Source organism: Olea europaea, chromosome 12, assembly GCF_002742605.1.
Source record: "Olea europaea var. sylvestris chromosome 12, O_europaea_v1, whole genome shotgun sequence".
NCBI classification, from domain to species: domain Eukaryota; kingdom Viridiplantae; phylum Streptophyta; class Magnoliopsida; order Lamiales; family Oleaceae; genus Olea; species Olea europaea.
In genome coordinates this window covers 6,608,149-6,630,935 of record NC_036248.1, presented here as the reverse complement: position 1 = coordinate 6,630,935, position 22,787 = coordinate 6,608,149, and the positions used below count along the sequence as shown (strand labels likewise).

Sequence of the window (22,787 nt, the reverse complement as noted above, 5' to 3'; positions counted from 1 at the left end):
TGATCATATATATAAGCACATTCTTAATTAATCTCACACAAGTATCCATATAATATTAGTCTAAAATGGATCGAACTACACAACATGATGATCCTGTATATGTGGACACTGTAAAGTTATATCACAAAAGAACCCATATGTCTCAAAAATAGATCAAACAAATTCAAATCGCATAAGAAGCTTCGTTGATGGGTACTTTTCCCCCTTCCGAGAATGTAGTGGAACTGCTCTAAAACCTTTTCTCAGTTCAACAACTGGTAGGCAGGTTTGCCCTGCAAAGTCATCCTTCTCAGACATGTCATATTCGTGAACTTCAATACGAAGCAGTGCTAGTTCAGGAACCGTTAATGGGAATTCAAACGTCTCATCCCAAGTTGGTATCCAATTATCCTCTATTATCTTTGTTTTCTTCATGATAGTATCAGCAGGCACTCCAGCAATTCCTACCTGTGCGAAGAAAAATGGAGCCACTCGTTAACCTAGATGCCTCTCGTTTAGAGAACTTATACTATGTCAACACGTCTAAAAGCATTACAGGATCTAAAATAATGAACTGAAAATTGATTTTGACTATTAAAGACTTTTAAGCTTGGAATGGAAGGAACAATAAGATGATTAACCATCTACTTTACCCGAGTATAAAAATCTGGAGGAGAATACTTATCGAAGTGCGTATGACGAAATTCATAATACCATCCATCACCCATATAAACAGTTACCTGTTCAATGGCAAGGGAAATTTGAAATGGTCAAACAGTGAAGCAAAGTATGGAAATGAGCTAGTCAACATAACGGCATCTTCACAATAATGTCTTTAGTGAATACTGAATGTTAACAGCCCAGTGATTTTCGACTTACCCTCAAAGTAGTTTTGACAGGGAGTTTGACTTTAGGATCAAAGACCTCATTATGAGGACCAGCCTTCAACAAAAATTCAGGCTTTTTAACATATCCACAACCACCATTGGCCCGAAACATTCCGTGCATCAACCAAAGTGATCTTCCATAACCCTGTTCCAGAATTTTTACTTTATACGTTATCATGGGAAATTATGATGTGTAATCTCTTATCACAGAAATGACAAAGGAAATGATAGCAGAAAAGAGATAATGTGTATCAATTGAGAAAGAAAATATGAACTCCAGGTCCATTTTGTTATAAAGAAAAAACACAAAACAAAGTGATTGAACAAACTCTCAAGTCTTGGTGAAACTGCAAAATTTTGGAATTGCCTAAAGAAAATTATGTTGACAAGTGACAGGTCGTGTAGAAAATAAATTCCTCGGACATGACAAATAACTTTAGAAAACGGCTTGTTTAACACTATTGTAGAGACAAAAGTAGCCTCAAAATATTTAATAAAAATTCGCTGTTTCTCCGAAATATGACAGACATAGTTTCCAAATTTATTTTTGCGTGACATAAACACTACCATTTCATCGATCCCTGACATTTCGGCACGAACATTTCGTATTTGAAATATGAAATAATGAGTTTTCACTTGTCCGAATCAATATTATATACCAATTAGGGTAATACTCTCTCACACTGCACTTTTTAAGTTCCTTATCCTGCAGTAGTTTCTTGCGTACTATTCAAATTCATAAAGGTTTGTTGCACAGCTACTACTTGAAAGTATGAGAAAATTCAAGGAAAAAAAAAAACTATATATACAGGATGTCAATATAACCTGCATGTTGAAGGCAACCATCTGAGCTCCATGCATCCACCCAACTAGGGGATTGTAATTGGAAGAGTTGAAGCGTGTACCTTTTGGGTATATTCTCAGTATGTTCCGTTGAGTAAACCTAAATCAAAGAAATATGTGAACATTAAAGTTTAAATTATTTTAAGACAGCCCATAAACACAGGATAAAACATGTCAAATATGTACAGCAATAATACTGGAGTAGCAAATTCAAGAGAGTACATATTTAAAATTGTTGCAGCAGAAAATATTATGCTGCGAGGAGAAGTTAGACGCATCTAAGCCCATGTTTGGCTAATGTTTATAAAGTATTTATAAACAGTCAAACCACTTTTTATCTACACATTTTGTGAAAGCTACAATTACTACTCACTTATCCACATTTCTATCTTTTTATAAATTAAATTGTTTATATACGCTTCCCAAACAAGCTTTAAGATATGTGACATTTTTTATTTAATTGATAAGATAACTAAAAATCTGTCCAAAATTATTAGTAAAATAGATGTGGCGATCTGTCTAGTCAAGTTATGATCTTCGGCATGAACATGATACCAATTATGTTCATATTTGCATGCATAAATATTCAAAGTAACATTTGACACATTGTAGCTTTTTAATTGTGCTTCCCCGTAAGTATAGGTATTGCATAAATTGAGCAAATCTCTTATGTCTCCTAATATTACTCTAAATTGGCAATCGAAAGCTATAGACGTGGTCAGGGAACATGGATTAGCTAATACCTGACAATGTCTTTTCCATGATTAATTACAGCCTTTTCGAGCTCTTGCTCGCTTAAGCTAAGACGTCTAACTTTATCTGGATCAACCCTTAGCCAGTCACTTATTGAACCCTTTCCCTTTCCTGCATGAATAGCAATCAGTCGCTTGTATTCAGGTTCCGCAGTCTGGTGCAACTTTGAATCATCGTCATCATTGCTGTCGCCCTCTCTTTCCAAATCATCATCCTAGAAAAGAATGGGCGAGTAAGAAGTTATTAAAGCAGAGAACGTAAATGGTCTTGACAGTGAAATAGTTGAGCAATGCACCTTCTCGTCGTCAACTTTTGCTTTAAAATTAACTTCCTTCCCCCAAGCTCCATCATCGCCAGAATCCTTAAACTTCTTTGAGCTGCTCTCTCTTAACTCAAATTCTTTTGCCTCTAAGTATTCTTTGGGGGGTTTAGTGGATATAATGATCCTTTTTTTCAGTGATTCTGGAGAGGGTAACTCCATCAGGCATTCCGAACTAGGGGAAAACAGCATGTCTCCAAATGTTCGAGTGATCATCTAGAGTTTAGTTGGAAAAAAAGGTGAATTATATTGTCATGAGAGTGTTTAATATCCCCCAATAAAATTATATTCATACCTCGGCCACTTTAGCCTGAAGATCTGGAGTAAGATGATCTTCAAGTGTTATTACAACAGGATATTCAGATGCAGAAAAAGCATGCTCCTTAATTGATCTCAAACATTTGATGAGTTCCACAGGAGAGGTGAGCGTCCTACAGAAGGGATTAATTGGAAAGGATTAAGATATATGTTCTTCAAGTTATTTAACAGGTAGCCCATTACCATTTACATCAGGAAATTGTGCATCCAATAGCATACCTCCCATGCAGAACATTGACATTATCTTTCCTTGAATTCGGCCATATATCCAATTCAATTACTCTTACACCTCTCTGAAGAGCGTGTATGATAGGGGCGTCACTACAATCACTACTCAATTGATTCCCCGTTAAATAAGAATTGTGGCCAGTAAATATAAAGTAATGAGACAGTGGAGCAGCCATATCATGATGAACCTGAAAATGAAAATTATCAACTAATTGGTAAAAACAAGAGCATCAGTGTTCCCGCATGATTCAGCAGTTTCATTACATAATCAATATCATAAGGTTTTGTTAAACTACCTCCTCTAAAAGTTCTCGATATTGTATGAGAGCCAAACAAAATCCTGTTATCAAATCTTACCATTACACACTTATAACAAACACTGAACGTATCGATCATTGAAAATATTGAATTTGTTTTGCAATGTGAGGGTGTGTTTTGCAACATAATCTAAATAGAAGAGTTTGTTCCCTCTCTAACAGTTTAAGGATTTGGATGAGGTTGTTCAACAGGTTTAGAAAATGTTTAAAGCAATTAAACAACATCTTCCTGAGGAAATCATCACCGACTTTGGCATGAATTTTCTAGATTCATCTAGCATTTGCCAACTTTATTATACCTTCTCAACCACAGAAAAGTTTAGAGAATACACTGAAGATATTGCCCATCACCATTCTAGATTTCTCTAGGAGAAACCGGAAAAAAGGGAGAAATCAGGGACGAGGAAGAAGCCATTGGCAACAAACCACCAAAATATTCTTCAATTCATCACGAAACTAAAGAAAATTACAAGGCAAATTAGGTTTAGATAGTAAAAATAAAACCCTAACTAGAATAGCTTGGGCCGATACAAGCCAAATTACATAAATAAGAATCCAAAACAAAAATAAAGTCCAACAAAAAATAAATAGAAATAAATAAAATAGATGATGTCCTCATTAACTCTCCCAGTGTGGGAGAAAAACTCGACGCTATCGAATTGATAGATCACTGCTGGCCGCAATCAATTTGAAACTCTAAATATTTCAAGTCAAGTCACGGGGGACGATCTTTCTGAGAAACTAAGTACCGAAATTCCATGAATGATAGTACTAAAAACTGTAGCTTATTCTCAAGAATATGATCTGGCCAAGGGGGGCGATCTTTCCTTCTCGTCAAGTACTGATACTGGACTCCAAATAACCAAAACTCATGCACCTCATCATCAAAATTTTCACATGATTGTACATAATGAGGAGCATGAGAAGCACATCGATCTACCCAACAAACAAGGAAGTACTGAATCTTACCATCATTGATCAATACAACACGTTCATCTAAAATAACATCAATTTTATTTTTGTGTGCCGTGACATATGGTATTGCAGTAGACATATCAAAAGATTCAGTGTAGGAATTCCCATGTGGAAGTAGAAAATGATTATCAGAGGGGGTTAAAATAGCCTTTGTAAGCAACGAAATCCTTAACAGTTAAAATAGAATGGTGGCCAAAATGTGATAAAAGATCAATGATACATGTATTTGAACCAACATACTTTAAAATTACACAAGGACCAGCACTATGGGCTTGCAATATAACATAATTCCCAATATTAAATTCAAAATGTCGTTTATGCAAATCAGCTTGATGTTTATATAATGGATTACTTGTGTCAAATTGTTTATTGATCTCAATATGCAAGTCATGAAGGTGACGTGCAAATGCTCCAGCTAACATCGACACACTAGTATGTGGGAACATGGAAATAAGGTTTAACGGTCTCCTAGACTTATAACCAAGAACAATTTCAAAAGGACTCAGACCTATAGACCCATTCACAGAATTTTTATATACAATTTGAATAGTTGGGAGGATCAAATTTCAATTTCCTAGATTTTCCTTGCAAATGGCATGATTACGCAAATCCTCAGCATATTTGAGTTGGATAAGAGTACGACATACAACACTTGACTGAGAGGTATCGAGAACAAGGGGGACAATATCTAGATTCATAGGAAAAGTCCAAATACTATCTAATAAGGTGCCCTTATTGTCATCCAAGTCATCAAAATCTTCAAATTTAGATTTATAGACTAGATCTTGTAACAGCTCACCTATCACATTCTTTCGTTCTTCCATGGTTAAGGCTCGGTTAGAACATTTGGAAGAGATGTGGCCAAAATCCTTAAAGCTGAGGCACAGCCCGTGAGAAGAAGTCCTTCGAATTTCAGAAATTTTACCCTTATTTTCTGACAAAGGACGAGCATTAAATGAGGGAGATCCGAAAGGGGACTTGACAGGAGGAGGTGGCATCGATAAAACAAAATGTCAATTGTCACTACGCCTTCGATACGACGAAGAAGGTCTTGGAATATCATGACCTTTACACTTAGTTTCCCAAATGAAAGGAACATTAGATGGGGGAGGCTTACTAATAGATTTATGACGAGATGATAAGATAGGTGAACGATGGTGACCACGCTTTTTATATGGAGTATAAGTAACTCGTAGTCCTGAGCTAACGAGTAAGCTAATCAAGAGTAGTGACGCCTCAAAAGAAAAGTTCACGCCTAAGTTCATCTCTTAGACCTTGTATAAACTTACTCAAAGTCAGGGCCTCATCCTCAGCGACATGACATTTCATTTGAAATCCCTCAAATTGAGCAATGTACTCAGTTACTAACCGATTTCCTTGTGTAAGGGTGTTCCATTGAGTGAAAATTTCATGGTTTAAGCAACCATCGAACGTAGGAGTATCTAATTTAATATCTCTAATGAAACGCTCCTTGTGACGAGGAAGAGAATGAGTACCATGACGCTCATGGCCTCGTCCTCGTTCACGACCCTGATCCCTATTCCTACGATCGTGATCATGACAACGATATTGTCTATTGTGGGACACTTCAGAATTATTAACATTAGTTGAACGAGGAATGTGCTTAAAAATGTTCAAATTAGCATAGAGGGTCTTACTCTCTTCAAAAATAGCAGTTATATGGGTTTGGATAGCTGCTATTTGTTGGGTGAGTGTATTAAATTGTGAAGAATCCATGTTTAGGTACGGAAACTAGAGTGACAAGACGACCGGTCGATCACTATGCATGCATTGTATTAGCAGCTAAATGACATGCAATAGAGAGATCAATGAACAATAAGTGCAAGCAATGAACAATAACTTGAACCATTTTTTATTTAATTTTAAATATTGGAATTAAATAAATCTAAAGCAAGCTAATATTGCTGGTACATGTAAAATAACAAAGCAAGGGGTCAACACACTAGTCAAATTCTCCAATCAATTTAAGTGGGGAACAATGGAAGTTAATTTGGTCACTGGTGTCAATTCGATCAATGGTTACGATCAAGTAGGGTTTAAGGCTAAAATTATCACGTTAACAGTAACACAAAGAAATTAAACAATGCAATTTTAAAATGAAGAGTAGTATAAACCAATAATAAATAAGAACAATGATTCCCAGAGGTTGTTGATGTGTGGGTTTCAATCTAGTTTGTGTCCTATGCTCGGTGTCAAGTATCTTCAATTTCTGACACTACTCCAATTCTACCTTGTAAAGCAGTAAGGTATTTATGTTTGTAGGGATTGTTTCTCTGTTGCAGTGGCAGATGCGTCTGGGGCTAGAAGAGCAGATGTGGCAGTGAGCTTATTTTGTAGCTGTTGATATTGGTGATGTGAGTGACTACTGTTGGACTCAGTTCTGGTGGTGGTGAAGGCGGCAACGACAGACGGCCGTATGAGCAGCAACTGGTGATAGGCAGTGTTGGCTGTGTGAATGTAAAATTGAGTGTGGTGACTGTGGCTTTTAAATTGTTGAGATGGACGTGAAATATATGAGTGTAGTAACTGTGGTGGAAGTTTATGATCTTGGGTTGGTGATGGTGGCCTGTGGCGGTGAAGCGGTAGTGCGTTGGATGCCTAGGTACAATACATAATGAAGTGGTGGTAATTAGAGGTAGCAGCAGCAAAAGAGTGGTTATGAGAGAGGAATCGGGTGAAACTATAAGGGCATTTGATGTTAATGGGTTGGTTATAGTTGGACTTGGTCGGATATTTGGGACTGGGTCAGATGGGAAGGGGTTTGGATCATGTTATAGAGATAGGCCAGCTAGGGTTAGTGTGTGACCTGGGTTGGGATGTGATTGATGTAGATGGTGCCGATGGCGTGGAAGATGCCAACGGTAGGGGATTCGAGGGGATGTCGACGGAGATGCAGCGTTGCTAGCACCGGTGGTGGGTGATGGGTACGAACTGGAATTGAGTCGTGGATTAGGCTTTTGGGAGTGGGCCCGGTTAATGAATTGATGTTTTAATTGGAGAAGAAAGAAACTTAGTAATGGGCTAAGTGATTCGGGTTTCAAGTTAGGTAATTTCGATGGAATAGGCTATAAGGTGGTTTGGGTCAATTGAGGTCTGACTGAATATTGGGCTCGAGTTACGGGTTAATGAGTTGGAGAAAAGAAAATTGGTGAATGGGCTGATTGCAAGTAGGGTTAAAATTTATGGAAGAGCACCTTCATTTAGTAGCAGCAGCAGCCAACGATTTTTTATTTTTTATTTTTCAAATAATTTGAAGAAAAATAAAAAATTTTGGAATTCTGGATGTGAACAATACCCGTGAACAATAACTCTATTTATTATTATTATTTTTTTACAAAGACGGAAAACTAAAAATGAGAACGCTGCCCTTTACACTAAATCTTTTTCAATTGTGCTATTCCAACAAATTTTAGGAAGAAATTTGGGTTGTATGAGAGAAAATACCCAAGATTCGACTCTGATACCAAATTTGATGCAGGACGAATTAAAAAATAGAAAGAAAAAACAAGAAGGAAGAGAGGGAGAAACTAAAGAGAGTGGGGAGAGAAATCAGAGAAGATGGAGAAATCAAGGAGGAGAGGAGGAGGAAGAAGTCATAAGCAAATTTGATGCAGGACGAATTAAAAAATAGAAAGAAAAAACAAGAAGGAAGAGAGGGAGAAACTAAAGAGAGTGGGGAGAGAAATCGGAGAAGATGGAGAAATCAAGGAGGAGAGGAGGAGGAAGAAGTCAAATTTGATGCAGGACGAATTAAAAAATAGAAAGAAAAAACAAGAAGGAAGAGAGGGAGAAACTAAAGAAATTGGGGAGAGAAATCGGAGAAGATGGAGAAATCAAGGAGGAGAGGAGGAGGAAGAAGTCATAAGCAACAAACCACCAGAATATTCTTCAATTCATCACAAAAATAAAGAAAATTACAAGGCAAATTAGATTTAAATAATAAAAATAAAACTCTAACCAGAATGGGCTTGGGTCGATACAAACCCAATTACATAAATAAGAATTCAAAATAAAAATAAAGTCCAACTATAAATAAATAAAATAGATAATGTCCTCATCAACTTTGCACCCACTATCATAAAAGAAAAGTGAACTCATAAAATCATCCAATTGCCAGTTGCACTAAAACACGTTTCTTTCTTATTGCAAATTGTAGCAATTCAATAAGAAACTAAAGGCATATTTGGTAAGAAAGATTAAATAGTAATTTACCGTATTAATAAAGAAAACAACGTTAAAATCTCCTATTCAGCTCCATTACCAAACATGAACCCTACAGGGTACTTATGCAGAGGGTGTGCACATGTTGGGGATTCGATATTTCTCTGGGCTTCAACACTCCAGCCAAGTAAATGCATATGTATAGATTGTTTTCAAAATGTAAGTTAGTATCGTCAGAAATGCTCAAACTTTTACCTTATAAAAAATAAAAAATAAAAAAAATTCTATTTACTTCGTAATAATCAAAAAGAATTATTGATTTCCTGGAGACCAAATTATTGTACTCTTGCATGCACCACAGTCCTCTTTCAGAATTGAAGTGACAGCAAAATAAGTTTAATTTATTTTTAGGCACACGAGTTAAGGGAGCAGATGTTAAGCTCGGCTCGCCTCGGAGGCAGTCATGGGGCGAACCGAGCAAGGTTTTTCCTGTGCGAACCACTCGCCGACTCGTCAGCTCGTCCCGGAGCTGGGAAGAAAAAAAGGGAAAATTTTGAATGTTTAAAAAAAAAAAAAAAAAAAAAAGTGCGAGCCCACCCAACATCAATGGAGCGACAACAACTAAATCAAACCAAAATTCCACATTAAAATTTAAATAAATTACGTACAAAAAATCTTAATCTTACCCTAGTTTTCGGATTAAGGGGAGGATTAACGTCTCCAAACAAATACTTAAAAAACGTCTCAATATTGAGCCCTTTCCGGTGAAATATGTTGAGGTGCTTAAACTCATGCAAACTATCCATAACAGCCTGAGCGTCCTCCAATGTAGCGTTTTCTTCTTTCTGGACCTCTACTAGAAATTGCCGAAGCTGATCCAAACCCATAACCCCATCATCCGAATATTGGTTGAAAAGAGCCTTGATGTCCTCCGGCGCCTCCGCCGCGGCCAACCGGAACCGCCGGTGGAAGCAGAAGCACACTTTGTAAGTCTGTTTCGACATCTTTAAACTGAAATCGAAATAGGGATCGGTAACGGGGAGGAGCTGGAGTTAATGAATTATTATAGCTTTTTTAATGCATAATGCTATCTAGAGTGGAAGCTTCACGCCATTGTTTTTTTATTGGGCAAGTGGAGATTACCATGATTAGGTCAGCTAAGAAGTAAGAAGACAGAGCATTTTGTGCTTGTTTGTTACTTATGATGGATAATATGTTTCTTGTTTTTTTCGAATTTTTCTTTTATGAGGAACATAATCTACTTTGGGAGATTCGGCAGGCTTTTATGGAAAGTGTGGCTAAATCGACTTTGTAAAAATGTGCAAAATCTATTTCGGTACACACTTGTGTACTAGAATTGAAAGTAAGAATTAAGCTAGCATGTCAGATAAATTTGGCACCTCGATTGATCTACATTCACATTGGTACAGGACTCGTGTCGATCTCATGGGAATAAAAAAATTAAAAAATGGCATCCCACCCATCCCGACTATGAGTGTAGTCAACCGATGTGTCAAAATTCATCTGACACCCCAACATGATTGTTGAAAGTAAAAATTGACGTTGTGCAATGACTTAGTGACAGTGTGAAAACTTTTAGATAATATTAAAAATTTAAAATATAATAAAATCAATTATATTTTGTAATAATATCCAATAACATAGACCAAACTTGTAATAAGGACGAAGAAAACTCGAAAAACGTGAAACTCGTGTTGTTTCAATTTTAAATCACGTGAGTTGGACCTAGAAACACGAATAGCATTATAAAATTAGAAAACTACTAGTCATCTTAACGTTCTTTATTAAAGTCTTGGCTTCGATGGGCTCCACAATAATTTTACATTCTATTTGGAAATAAGTTACTGTTTGTTACTCATTATTTTACATTCTATCACATTATTTTTTCTATAGTACTTATTTTCAATCATACATTTTTCTTTAAAATAATATTATACGCAAATTAAAAAAATTTCATTATTTTTCAATCACACATTCTCCATCAATCTACTATTCCATAATAATTTTTTTCAAAATTTAAGGGGCACAAACACACCCTAAATCATTCAAATTATATAAAACAAAAATAAAATAAAATAAAATGAGTAGTTGATAAATGGATAATAATTGCAGTTCATTAAGATGTGTAGTTGAAAGTTAAGTTTGACCCTTTATTAACAATTTAGGGTGTGTTTGATTACATTTATTTTCCATGGAAAATATCAATTTTCCACCCAAATTCCTATTTGGAGTGTTTGATTGCTATTTTTTTCTATGGAAAATATTTTCCAACTTTTGAAAATATGCCTAATTTTCCTTGTTTTTAAGGAAAATATTTTCCTTGGGTAGAGGTGGTTTTTATTTTCCACAAAAGATGGAAAACATTTTCTTTTCTAGGCAATATTTTCCATGCCAATCAAACAAACTCTTATAGATTATTAATGTTCTCAAAGGCTTACATAGTGTAGATTGTGTAGTTGGTTTTAACACATCAAATTTGAGTTAATAACCCAAATGGTCACTAAACTTTGCAAAAAAAAATTCACCGAGTCACTAAACTTTAAAAATCACTCAAGTCATTATTGAATTTTGCAAAAGGTTTTTACAGAATCACTGAACTTGATTTTTGAAGTTCAATAATCCCGTGTAAATCTTTTGTAAAGTTCAGTAATGATTTGGATAATTTTTAAAATTTAGTGACTCAATGAAAACTTTTTGTAAAATTTAGTAACCATTTGGATTATTAACCCACCAAATTTCAATCTCAATAAATACATAAGAAACTAAGAAAGGGAGCAAGGTTGTGGAGGTAGCCAAAAAGAAAATCTACTCGAAGAGCCTAAAAGTAGCTGTCACGTCAAGAGGCTCGTAATAGAGGTGCAAGGATGAGTGGACCATCCAAATTTGAAATAACTGGGTTGTCTATCTAAAACCAATGCCATTTTAATTGGCTTCTAAGAAGATTCATCTCTCTTCACTACTACTCATACCCCATTTTAAAGTTGTTCTACAATGAAAGTTTGCTTTTTGTTTCAATTTTGGTAGTAAAATTGGGTGACTAACATAAGTAACAGTATTTTTCGCCCAGTGCTTTCATGAACCTGTCAAATGGGAGCACCTTTCCATTGATAAAATTAAGATTTCACATTTCATGCGGATTGACAAAATCCATTTACAACCAATGCTCCAATAAGGGAGGAGATTCTACTATGCGAAAAAAATGCAATTGACTAGGAAAAAATCGAACAAGAAACCATTGAAAGTTCAAATATTGACAAATGCTCTTTACATTTTTTTTTTTTTTTCATTTACATTAAAAATGGTATTTTGGATAAGAAACACTGTATATGAATCCGATACAAAACCAAAACCTCCTCTTTTAACTCATGCCCGAAAAGATCAATCCTAAATTCCAAAAAGAGGATGCTTAAAAACCTTTACAAAATCTTTCAACGTATAAACTCGCTACTTAACCATTAATATACAGAATGCACAATGTGATCATCAACGTGCCAAACCAAGCCGGAATTGGTGACATATATTGAGCTCATATTTTGAAAGACTCGTTTTTTATGAAAATATCAGAAGCGGTTAACAGCATATGATTGGGAAAGCCATGAGTGCTCAAGGGCCTGCTTTGCAGTCGGGCGCCTTTTTGGATTAGTCTCTAGTAAGTATAGTAAGAACTCAATGAACCCAGAATCAGAAACCTGCAGTTGATGCTCCAATAATGTTTCCTCAGGGATTATATACTCTAGCTGATCTGTTTCCTGTTGCAGAATTGCATATAGGTCAAATAGAAAATTTGTATTTATGATAAAACTACTACTAGAATGCACATATATTTCATTTACAAGATGAAGGCTGACTATAACTTGGTGATAAAATTCGATAATATTGTAACAAAAGTAGATTCATTCATTTCAGATTATAGAATTCATTGACCTTTAGACTAGCTGGAAAAGGGCGTTGGCAAAATATGTACAAGGAACTAAAGTTATAAAATGCTTAAAACTATATCATTAACAGCAAACACAACTATAGAAAACGTAGAACTTCAAACACAAAACGGAAAGTAACTCCGAAAAATTGAAATTGGTATAGTCAAATACTATAGGAAACACAACTTTCTAACGTCAAATTGAAAGAGAACAAAAATTGGAATAAGGAAAAGAACAAACCTCATTAATAAGATAAAGATCGTATTCTTTTGTGAAATACTTGTGCGTCTCCTGCCCTCTTTGCAACATATCCATGTCAATGGGACCAAGTGTTCCTACTATGCGAGCAAGCAGCATTGGAATTGCTTCATTTGGAAAAAGAACCTGGTAGATCAAAGATGGTTTGAGGATGCGTGTAGATACTCACAAATTCATAATCTATTTGATTGATATGCGGGGTTCTCGTGTGCTTGTCTTTGTTCATTGTTCCACAAAGAGAGAAAATAAGGAACTCAAACTGTCTTTAGGGAAAGCCTTCAAAGGCCATCCATATAGCTTCTGAAAAGCAGAAAACTGATTGCCCCGAAATATTCTCCTACTCCTTGTGGGATCTTGACTCTTCCACACACACCCATGTGATTTGCAATTACCTTTTACAAGCTATATTTTTCATAAAGTGCTTGTTTAATCAGAATCTGCAAGTGTTGACTAAGCATAAAAAGGTAAAACTTACATTTAAGCACTCCCTCCGTCCTATTTATATAAACTAACTTACCTTATCTTATTGTACCGATTATGTAGTCATATTCCTTTATTAAGAATGTTTTGTTCTGTTCGTTTACTAATATACTCCTATTTAATTTTCATAGTTATAATCTATTTTTCCCACTTAATCTTGAGATTGTACAAATATAAATAAGGGTAAACTAGAAAAGTTTTTGACAAAGATTTCAATAACATTAAGGATTCGTTTGATTGCAAGAATGGAATTTGAGTGGAAAGAAAACGAAATCCAGGAGCTAGTTGTTCCATTGGTCACTGAATTTAGGTTCATGTCTTTGATTGTTCACTGAAATTTAAAATATCGAGTTTTGGTCACTGAATTTAGGTCAATTTCTTCGATTTCTCACTGAACTTAGGTCCATGTATTAGATTACTCACTGAAATTTAAAATGTCAAATTTTGACCACTGAACTTTGGAATATGCACGTTACTCACTAGAATAGCTGTTAAACTTTGAAAAATATCGAGTTTACAAGGAATAATATACAGCATTTTTCAAAGTTCAGTGAATAATATATAATATTTTTCAAAGTTCAGTGAGAAATGTACAACATTTTTTGAAGTTCGGTGGCTAAAACTCGACATTTTAAATTTCAATGAGCAATCGAAGACATGAACCTAAATTCAGTAACAAAAACTTGACATTTTAAATTTTAATGACCAATCAAAGACATAGATCTAAGTTCAATGACCATTGGAACTTGTTTTCCTGAGAATTGTCAATTAAATATGTTTGATTGGTATAATTTTTCACCTAAAAAATATTGAAATTTTGGATCTTTTAGTATTTGTTTGACTTTGTTTTCTATGAAAATTATCAATTAAAGGGATATATTTTTTTACAATTGTAGATAGAACTTGTTCCAATTGCCAAAAAAAAAAAAAGAAAAAATGTGACTGGAACCAAACCAAGGAAATTGCATGTGTGGAGGGAGATATGGAAATGGAATTGCTAAGAAAATTTTGCAATCAAACAAGCTAAAAAGGTGGAAAATGGACCATGGAAATTGGGCAAATCGAACAGGGTCTAAATAAGATTTCTTAATCTATGTGAAAAACAAATTCAGTCTATATAAATGGGACAGAGGGGGTAACTCATTGTTTCAAGTCATCTTTGAATAACCTACTCTCTTCTTCTAGCTTTTAAGTAAGAAAAGTTAATAAAAGTTACTACTATTTGGACAGCTACTTAATTCAATGTTAATCAATAACAAATTACTTATTTTAAAACTTATTTACTACTTGTTAGTATATTTTTCAAGCTTATGCAATCGTGCTATCAGAGAAGACTGTATTGTACCGTTAGTCACTAACTATTGGGCGTGGAACATGCATGTAGGCTAGCAAGTATAATAAAGCAATTCTAGAACATACCTCCCCTGAGCACAGCTCTGCTAAAATGCAGCCAAGCGACCAGAGATCAATTTTTTGGTCGTATGAGAGACCTAAAATAACTTCAGGAGCCCTGTATGAACGAGATTGTACATAAAGGGAGAGGTTATCCTTCTGAAAGCAACTGCTTCCAAGGTCAATAACCTTTATCTCACATCTTCCATAACTTTTGATGAGAATATTTTCTGGTTTCAGATCACAGTGAATGATTCCCAAATCATGCAGATAAGCTAGGGCCTCCAAACACTGCCGAGTTATGACCTGTAAAGAAACAGACAACCTGAACATTTCACCTGGTACCTCCTAATTCACATCTAAATGTTTCTTTGCCAACGAAACTAGACTAATATAAAACACAAATGTTTATGGAAAGAAATCAGATCCAATAAAGGTTTTGATAGAGAAGACCTGCAGCCTTTGCAATGTAAAATATGGCTCTCCACCAGATTCTTGGTTATATTTCTGGAATTCATACAAGTTTGCTCGCAGAAGTTCAGTAACAATAAATAGATGTTCCTGTAAGAGAATTTAAAACAGAAAGAATACACAATTAATAATTAATTCATTACGTAATCGATTCACACTATAATATTTCACTAATTAACATGCTTTGACAAGTGTGTAATCATGAAGAAGTTTGGAGAAATATTACTCTTCTGTAAACAGACAATTCATTACAAGAGTTTATCGCTTCCACTTTTACTTGGAGCATGCGTAAGATACTGTCTCCAAGTACCACAAAAGTAGTAACTTGTCAAATTTTTAAGAAAATGAGAGGTTAATATTTTATTTCCAAAACGTTGGATGACTACCAAGCACATGGAATAACTAAACTCTTATCACCCAAGAATAACGAATAACTTTTAAAACCATGGGAGATAGATGGTTCTCTGGAATTTTCTCTGTTTCTCTTGAAAACTAAGGAATTCACTAGCTAGCCACAGGGATGGGCAGCCTATTTTCCCTTGAATTTGACTATCATGCTCTAAGAATGGCTACTGAAGAGCTGATACGAGTACTCTATCGTAAAGAGGAAAAGCATATGAATTATTACATTATTTTATTTTTATGTGGATAAAGAGAAGGTAGACGTATATTCAATAATTGCAAAAGCTACACCAAAAAAATAAACAATCTTCAAACTCCTTTAAGCGTGCGAAACTCTAGTGTGTTAATCATAACTTAAATGAAAAACGTAAATTTTCAAATTTAACCACATGAAGAGTTCTCGAACACAAGATATTCTTATCAATTAGATATGGACATAGATGTTACTAAAAATATTTTCTTTAAAGAAAAAAAAAATTAAACTTTGTGCACTGTGCTTCATTAACCTCCCCACCAAACCCACGCACCACCAAAAGAAACAAAAGAGCGAGAGGGAGCCCAGAGAAAAGAAAGTATTTCAAAGAGTTTTCTGTAACCAACCAGAAATGAAAATTAGTAGACTAAAATTAAATGCATTTTAAAGTGGTTGCATTTCTTCTTGTATTAATTGTTTTTTTCTCGTGATATCAGAGCATAATGACCAAATCTAAAATACCATCTTTCATACAGTACTACTAGGATGATGGGAATGGAAATGATTTTTAGTTTATAGATCTATTAAAAATGCTTCCGAACTTTCTCTTACACGTACCTGATGGTAGAAGTAGTCATAAAGACGTAAAATATGGTGTTCATCGGCCGGATCATGCTTGTTTACATACTTTAGAAGTTTGATTTCATCTAAGCTTTGATCAAAAAAGTCCTTGTCATTTTTTATTATCTTCAAGCAGACATCCATTCCCGAGTGAAGATCACAAGCCTGAACCACTTTGCTGAAAGCAGCAGACCCAAGATACTCTGTAACATAGTATCTACCCGCAATGACACTATTCAGAACAATTGGTAGATCCTTGTTCTCTTCAAATCCTGTCCTGCAGATGGCAAAAAAATGAGGTACAGCTTTTCTTTCACCAATCAAGTGGAAAACAAATTAGAAACAAGCTCAATATCTCCATAAAAGAAGGAATGACAGGAAATGGATGAAACGGCAAACCTGTTCTTTCTGTGTATAATTCTTAGGTCAAATATTTCATAATCGTCTTCCACGTTTTCATATATCAGAAGTTCATCAGATATAACAGCGCCGTCTTCATCTGCTGCTGCTTCAGATTCATGAGACTCTCCAACAATTACTTCATTGTTATTTATTTCATAGTTGTCATGTTCATTTGAGTGGTTATCCTTGGTAGTAACCAGTATATGGAAGTCCGGGGTATTATTGAAACCTCCAACCGAATCGTATGTAGAATTTCTTTGGGTGAAGTTAGTGTTACTCGCCACCGTTTCCCCCCTGGAATGATGAACGTCATTTGCATTCACAACTTTTAGATGCTTGCAATGTTCTTCATGTTTCTCATCACTTTGCTCAAGTCGATAGTCTTCATTCAAATCATAATAATCTTTACAAGCTTCATCTTTCACATATTCCACTGACGTTAAAGGCAACCCCTTTTCCAAATAATTAGTGTATCCCCCAGATATACAACTATAATGGAGTTGATCCGTAAAGGACCTCTCTATCTGGACAGTCGTGATATACTTATCCTCAGTCGGATCACCGTCAGAATCTCGGCCCGCAAAGAGAGGTGGCATGGCATAGTCTTCATCATTTTCCTTGTCCCAGAATAGGTCACTTTGCATATCAAAATCGGGATAATCTCGTGCGGTGCCAAACTGAGACAACCTATCTGATGAAGCTTGAGAAGTCGGTCTAGTTGTACGAATGCCATAAGGATTTGTAAATTCTGCCAAGTAAATAGAAGAACAAAAGAAAAACAGTGAATGATTCAGTTCCGGTAGAGTTAATTGTTCCAATGGTCACTAAATTTTGGTCAATATCTTTGTTTGATCACTGAAATTTAAAATGTTAAATATTGGTCACCCAATTTAGGTCAATGTCTTCAATTACTCACTGAGCTTAGGTTCATCTCTTAGATTGTTCATTGAAATTTAAAATGTCAAGTTTTGGCCACTGAACTTGGAATATATCGTACGTTATTCACTAGCATAATTGTTAAACTTTGAAAAATATCGCGTTTATATTGAGTAATGTACAATATTTTTCAAAATTTAATGAGTAATATACAGTATTTTTCAAAGTTCAGTGAGTAATGCACAATATTTTTCAAAGTTTAGTGGTCAAAACCCAACATTTTAAACTTCAGCAAGCAATCGAAGATATCGACTTATGAAAATTCGACATTTTAAATTTCAGTGATCAATCAAAGACATGTACCTAACTTGAATGACCATTGGAACAATTAACTGGTTCCGGTACATAGATAGCAAAAAACTTGGATCATATCATCAAATTGGGAATACTTCAATTTCAAATTTTACATAAATGGCCAAACATTTGTCATATCTGCATACAATTACAAACAAATAATAATTCACTCCATAGTTTAACAGTGGTATAAAGCACAAAATTGCCAAATCCCATTTTGAGAAAAGGGGGAAAAGGATAAAACAATTCAACAAAATTATGCAAATAACGGGAAAATGAATATTAAAGAAATAATAATAATACCAGAAGAACATAATTCAGTAGTAGAAGAACCCAAACTCACAAACTCCTCATCAGAAGAACCCGTACTGCTACCATCATCAACTGAGGCCACCGATAACGGCCGCCGCCGATTGGACGTAAGTTTTAGCGCCGGAGGCGGCGGCAACATAGGGAACAAAAACATCTCAAAATCAGAAGCACCAAGTTGAGATTTCTCTATAATATCCTCCATGAGAGCAGATTCTGACTCTGACAACCCATTTTTTCTCAAGAACTCCAACACCGCCTCAATTTCAAGGCCCGGAGCTTCCATAAAGTAATACAACAAAAACAAAGAATTCAATAGAGGAAAAAAAGGAATAACACGAACTGACGTAATTGTGAATTCATGGGATTTGGATTAGTGTGCCCTCTGCAGGTTCAAAAGTATGAATTGATTGATTTTCAGCAGTCGGGTTTTGCATGTCAGATGTTTGTATAGAGGCACATATACATATACACACAGGAAGAAAAAAAATGGACAGAGAAAGAGAAACCGGGACTACATGAAAGTGAAAGAAGTAAGAGATGGAGGGTGATTTTCCACTTTCTTTTGGTATAATTTTCTTTTGCTTTCTGCTGTAAAACACAAACCAATTAACCAACGGGAAAATAGAGACAGACAAGACAGATCTGACCAACTTTGAAAAGTACTGAATCATGGCGGGATTGGGTTTCTGGTGGGGCTAAATCTTAATTGAAAGATTTCGATGAATTATAGGATGTTTTTGTCGTAAAATTTTTTTAATGGGTATTCTAGTATTTTCTGTTTTTGGTGGGTCGTTGCCACGTTCTGGGGTCCATTTGTCGGGATTCGTATTTTCTCTGCACATCATTAATCAAACTTGTTTCTTGGTGGGTCGGGTTGAATTGGTGTGGGGTCGAATTACTCCTCAACCAAGTATACTTGATTCTAAATACCGTAACCGATCTATCTTATAAAGGGTTCTTGAAGTAAAGTTGGGACGAATAGTGTTGCATGAATTGGATTCTTTGATCTAATTCTGCGTAATAAAATATTCAATTGCACTTGTGCTACTTGTTGTAATTTTTGTTGTGATCCATAGTCTCACCATTAATTGTACTTGATTCCATATGAATAAAATACAATAATCGATAGTATATTTTATAAAGGATTCTTGAACTAAGATTTGGACAATTAGTGTATATTTTTGAGATTGAAGTCTCATGTCCAATTTTATGTAATAAATAATTTATTTATGTTTCTCTTACTCGCTGCAATTTTTGAAATATAGTTGTGTCATCGTCGATAAGTACTAATTCTTGAATTATCGATTATAATGGTTCATAATCAATCAAAACAAATAGAATTAGGATGTATGTAGCGATTTTTATTGTCAACAATACTCTATAAAAATTGGTGATTTTCTCTTCGACTATGAGAATATTATTTAATTGATTTTTGCATATTTGAACAACCTATGCAATCATGCATGTATTAAGCAGTGGGTTTACTCTTGAAATTGCTTGTTAGTTATATCTAATCCTTTGCCTCCATTAAAAGAATTGCCCATCATTTGCCTTGTCCTATTCCCATTTGCGGGTATCGTTTCCAATTGAAAATTGCATAATTCAATCTAAGAATTATTATAAAGACGAGTTAGTTAATAATTAACTCGTGTGCGGATTTAATTATACTTAGAGGGTTGGTCATAATGGAACTTCATTATTAAAAACTGCACCCCCCCCCCCCCCCCCCCGCCATATTCGTTATAGTTAATTATAGACATTGCAATTGGCGTCAAAAGTGGTATCGACGAAATTCAAGTTAATACATAATTGAAGCTCGCAAAATCGTTTTAAGAAGAGAGAGAGTGTGTGTGTGAGACATGAAATTCAAAGAAATATTATAATCTTCGTCCTCATTATATTGAAATTCCAACAAGTTGTAGACGTTTAAAATGAATAAACCTATAGCCTATTTGGAAGTGATTTTTTACCCCAAAAAATTGATTTTTTGACCGTTATTTCATTATTCCAGTCATAACTTTTTACTTCTTCTCCCACAGGTGGACTCCACTTTTCTTCTAACGGTAAAAAAATTAACTCTCAAAATCCCTTTCAAACACGGCCCTAAATTGTATGCTTTTATTTTTGATTTTATATTGATATTATTTTCAATAGTACATAATTAGACATTTAATCCTTAGCTCCTAGTTGGAACACGATTTCTTTCACGTAAAATAAAGTAACAGCAATTTATTTTATTTGCTTAAAATTATTTTTCTGATAAATGAAAAATCAAGTTGTTGGTCTGTTGCATCCAATTATGGTCCCTTAATATTAGAAAATGCAGCCTCTTTATTCATCATAATGATTTATTGATGAATACACAATAGTTTGTTACTTGTTTCGCACATAACAACGATATTTAATTATATGGTGCATGTGTGTGTTTTTTTAAAATTCATCTTCTCTCTTGGTTTTAAAATTAAATGGATAATTGTTATACAAAGTAATAAAAAATAATTTTTATTTTGACCTCCCAAACTAGGGATGGTAATAAAACGGGGTCGGGGTGGAAAAGGAATGCCCAACCAAGTAATTTTCCGTCCCGTACCCGTTTAAGGTGGGGCGAGGCAAGGCCCCTTGCCCCTTTCAGCACTCATTTAATTTTTTTTAATTCATTTTATTATCCACATTCATTAAAATGAGACAATAATATAGTAATTAAAATTTTTAATTAATTTATTTATTTTAAAAGTTAAATTATTGAAATATATTTGGTAAACTAAAGATTTTATTGTTTATTATATTCTTTAGATAATTTTAATTGCCATCTTCTACTGAAATTAATGGAATTTTGCGAAATTTTCATTTAATTGCCATCTTTTATTAAAGTATTGAATTCTTAGGAAAAATGTTAAACGAGCGAGCGTCGGGGCCTTATTACTCGTACCAGCCATGGGGCGATATCCCCTGCCCATCCACAACTCGAATACCAGATTAAATGGGTAATCATTGTCCCCATTTGGGGCGAGCCTTGCGAATATATGGTTTGGTGAGTAATTTTGTTATCCCTATTTTAACTCAAATAATGTGGTTTCATATATGTATATATATATATTTTTTTTCATATTTCGTTATATATGCTTAATGATTTGGGGCGAGCCTTGCGAATATATGGTTTGGTGAGTAATTTTGTTATCCCTATTTTAACTCAAATAATGTGGTTTCATATATGTATATATATATATTTTTTTTTTTCATATTTCGTTATAAATGCTTAAAGATTTAATGAAATTAAGCTCCTACTTGATACAAATTAAAATCTAAATTTTAAGTTAGGTTAAAATTAACAGTTAATTTTAATTACATATTTTATGAGTCTCACGACTTTTCAACAATACATTTCATTAATTTCTATCAAGTTTTAATTATAACCCCCACCAATAGGGGCTAAATAACATGCAAAAAATATAACGTCATGGGACTCGTGTTAATTTGTAATATGTTCTGCCAAAAGTGGATGATATTTTTTAAAATAATTAAAAATGAATAGTATTGCAATTTAGAAACACTTAATATGTGTACTTGAGAGTGTTTTAATGATTTTGATAAAATTAAATAAGGTTAAATTCATCAATGGCCACCCAACTTTATATTTGGTGTCACCATGTCCACTCAAATTTGATTTTATTTCACAATGATCATCTAACTTTATACTTAGTTTCTATGACCACCAAATTTGATTTTAATTCACTATAACCATCCAATTTTATGTAACGTTTCATCATGACCAACCAATTTTCTTTCACCATTTTCACTAATTTTAAAAATGGTAAAATAGTAACTTTGCATTATATATAAAAATAAGTTACTTAATTAAAATAAAAAATTATTTTAAAAAACAAAATAAATACTTCTTTTAAAAAAATTTACTTCAAAAAATAAAATAAAAACTCATTTAGAAAAAAAGTTTTTAAAATAAAAACTCATTTAAAAAAGTTCTCGAAAAAATAATATAAAATAAAAAAGTTAATTTTTTTTTTTAGTAAAAAAAATGTTTCCTTAAAAAAAATAATAACTAATTTAAAAAAAGTTACTCAGAAAAAATAAATTAAAATAAAAATAACTTTTATTTTCTAAGAAAATTATTTTTTATATATATAATACAAAGTCACCGTTTTATCTCTTTTAAAATTAGTGAAAATGAAGAAAATAAATTGAGTGACCATGATGAAACATTATGTGAAATTAAGTTATCATGGTGAAATATTATATGAAATTGGATAATCATAATAAAATAAAATC

General features: G+C 34.1%; 2 protein-coding genes across 3 annotated transcripts; both read right to left on the bottom strand.

Moving 5' to 3' along the window:
- On the bottom strand, positions 1–9,912 carry LOC111405395 (phosphoinositide phospholipase C 2-like). Its single transcript, XM_023034253.1, has 9 exons — positions 9,488–9,912; positions 3,319–3,515; positions 3,077–3,212; positions 2,758–2,997; positions 2,453–2,676; positions 1,692–1,809; positions 859–1,011; positions 633–719; positions 1–447 (listed from the first exon to the last, which is right to left on the bottom strand). The coding sequence occupies exons 1-9, from the start codon at positions 9,803–9,805 to the stop codon at positions 154–156; spliced, it is 1,767 nt and encodes a 588-aa protein (XP_022890021.1). The 5' UTR covers positions 9,806–9,912; the 3' UTR covers positions 1–153.
- A 2,399-nt stretch (positions 9,913–12,311) lies between these two features.
- LOC111405394 (dual specificity tyrosine-phosphorylation-regulated kinase 4-like) lies at positions 12,312–19,080 on the bottom strand. 2 transcript variants are annotated; one of them, XM_023034251.1, is made up of 7 exons: positions 18,495–19,080; positions 16,959–17,709; positions 16,557–16,836; positions 15,326–15,433; positions 14,900–15,178; positions 12,983–13,126; positions 12,312–12,571 (listed from the first exon to the last, which is right to left on the bottom strand). In XM_023034251.1, exons 1-7 carry the CDS (start codon positions 18,784–18,786, stop codon positions 12,383–12,385), a joined length of 2,043 nt encoding a protein of 680 aa, XP_022890019.1. In that variant the 5' UTR covers positions 18,787–19,080; the 3' UTR covers positions 12,312–12,382. The 2 variants fall into 2 exon arrangements, with proteins under 2 accessions (XP_022890019.1, XP_022890020.1); XM_023034252.1 differs by having other exon boundaries at positions 18,535–18,653.
- Positions 19,081–22,787: the final 3,707 nt, after the last annotated feature.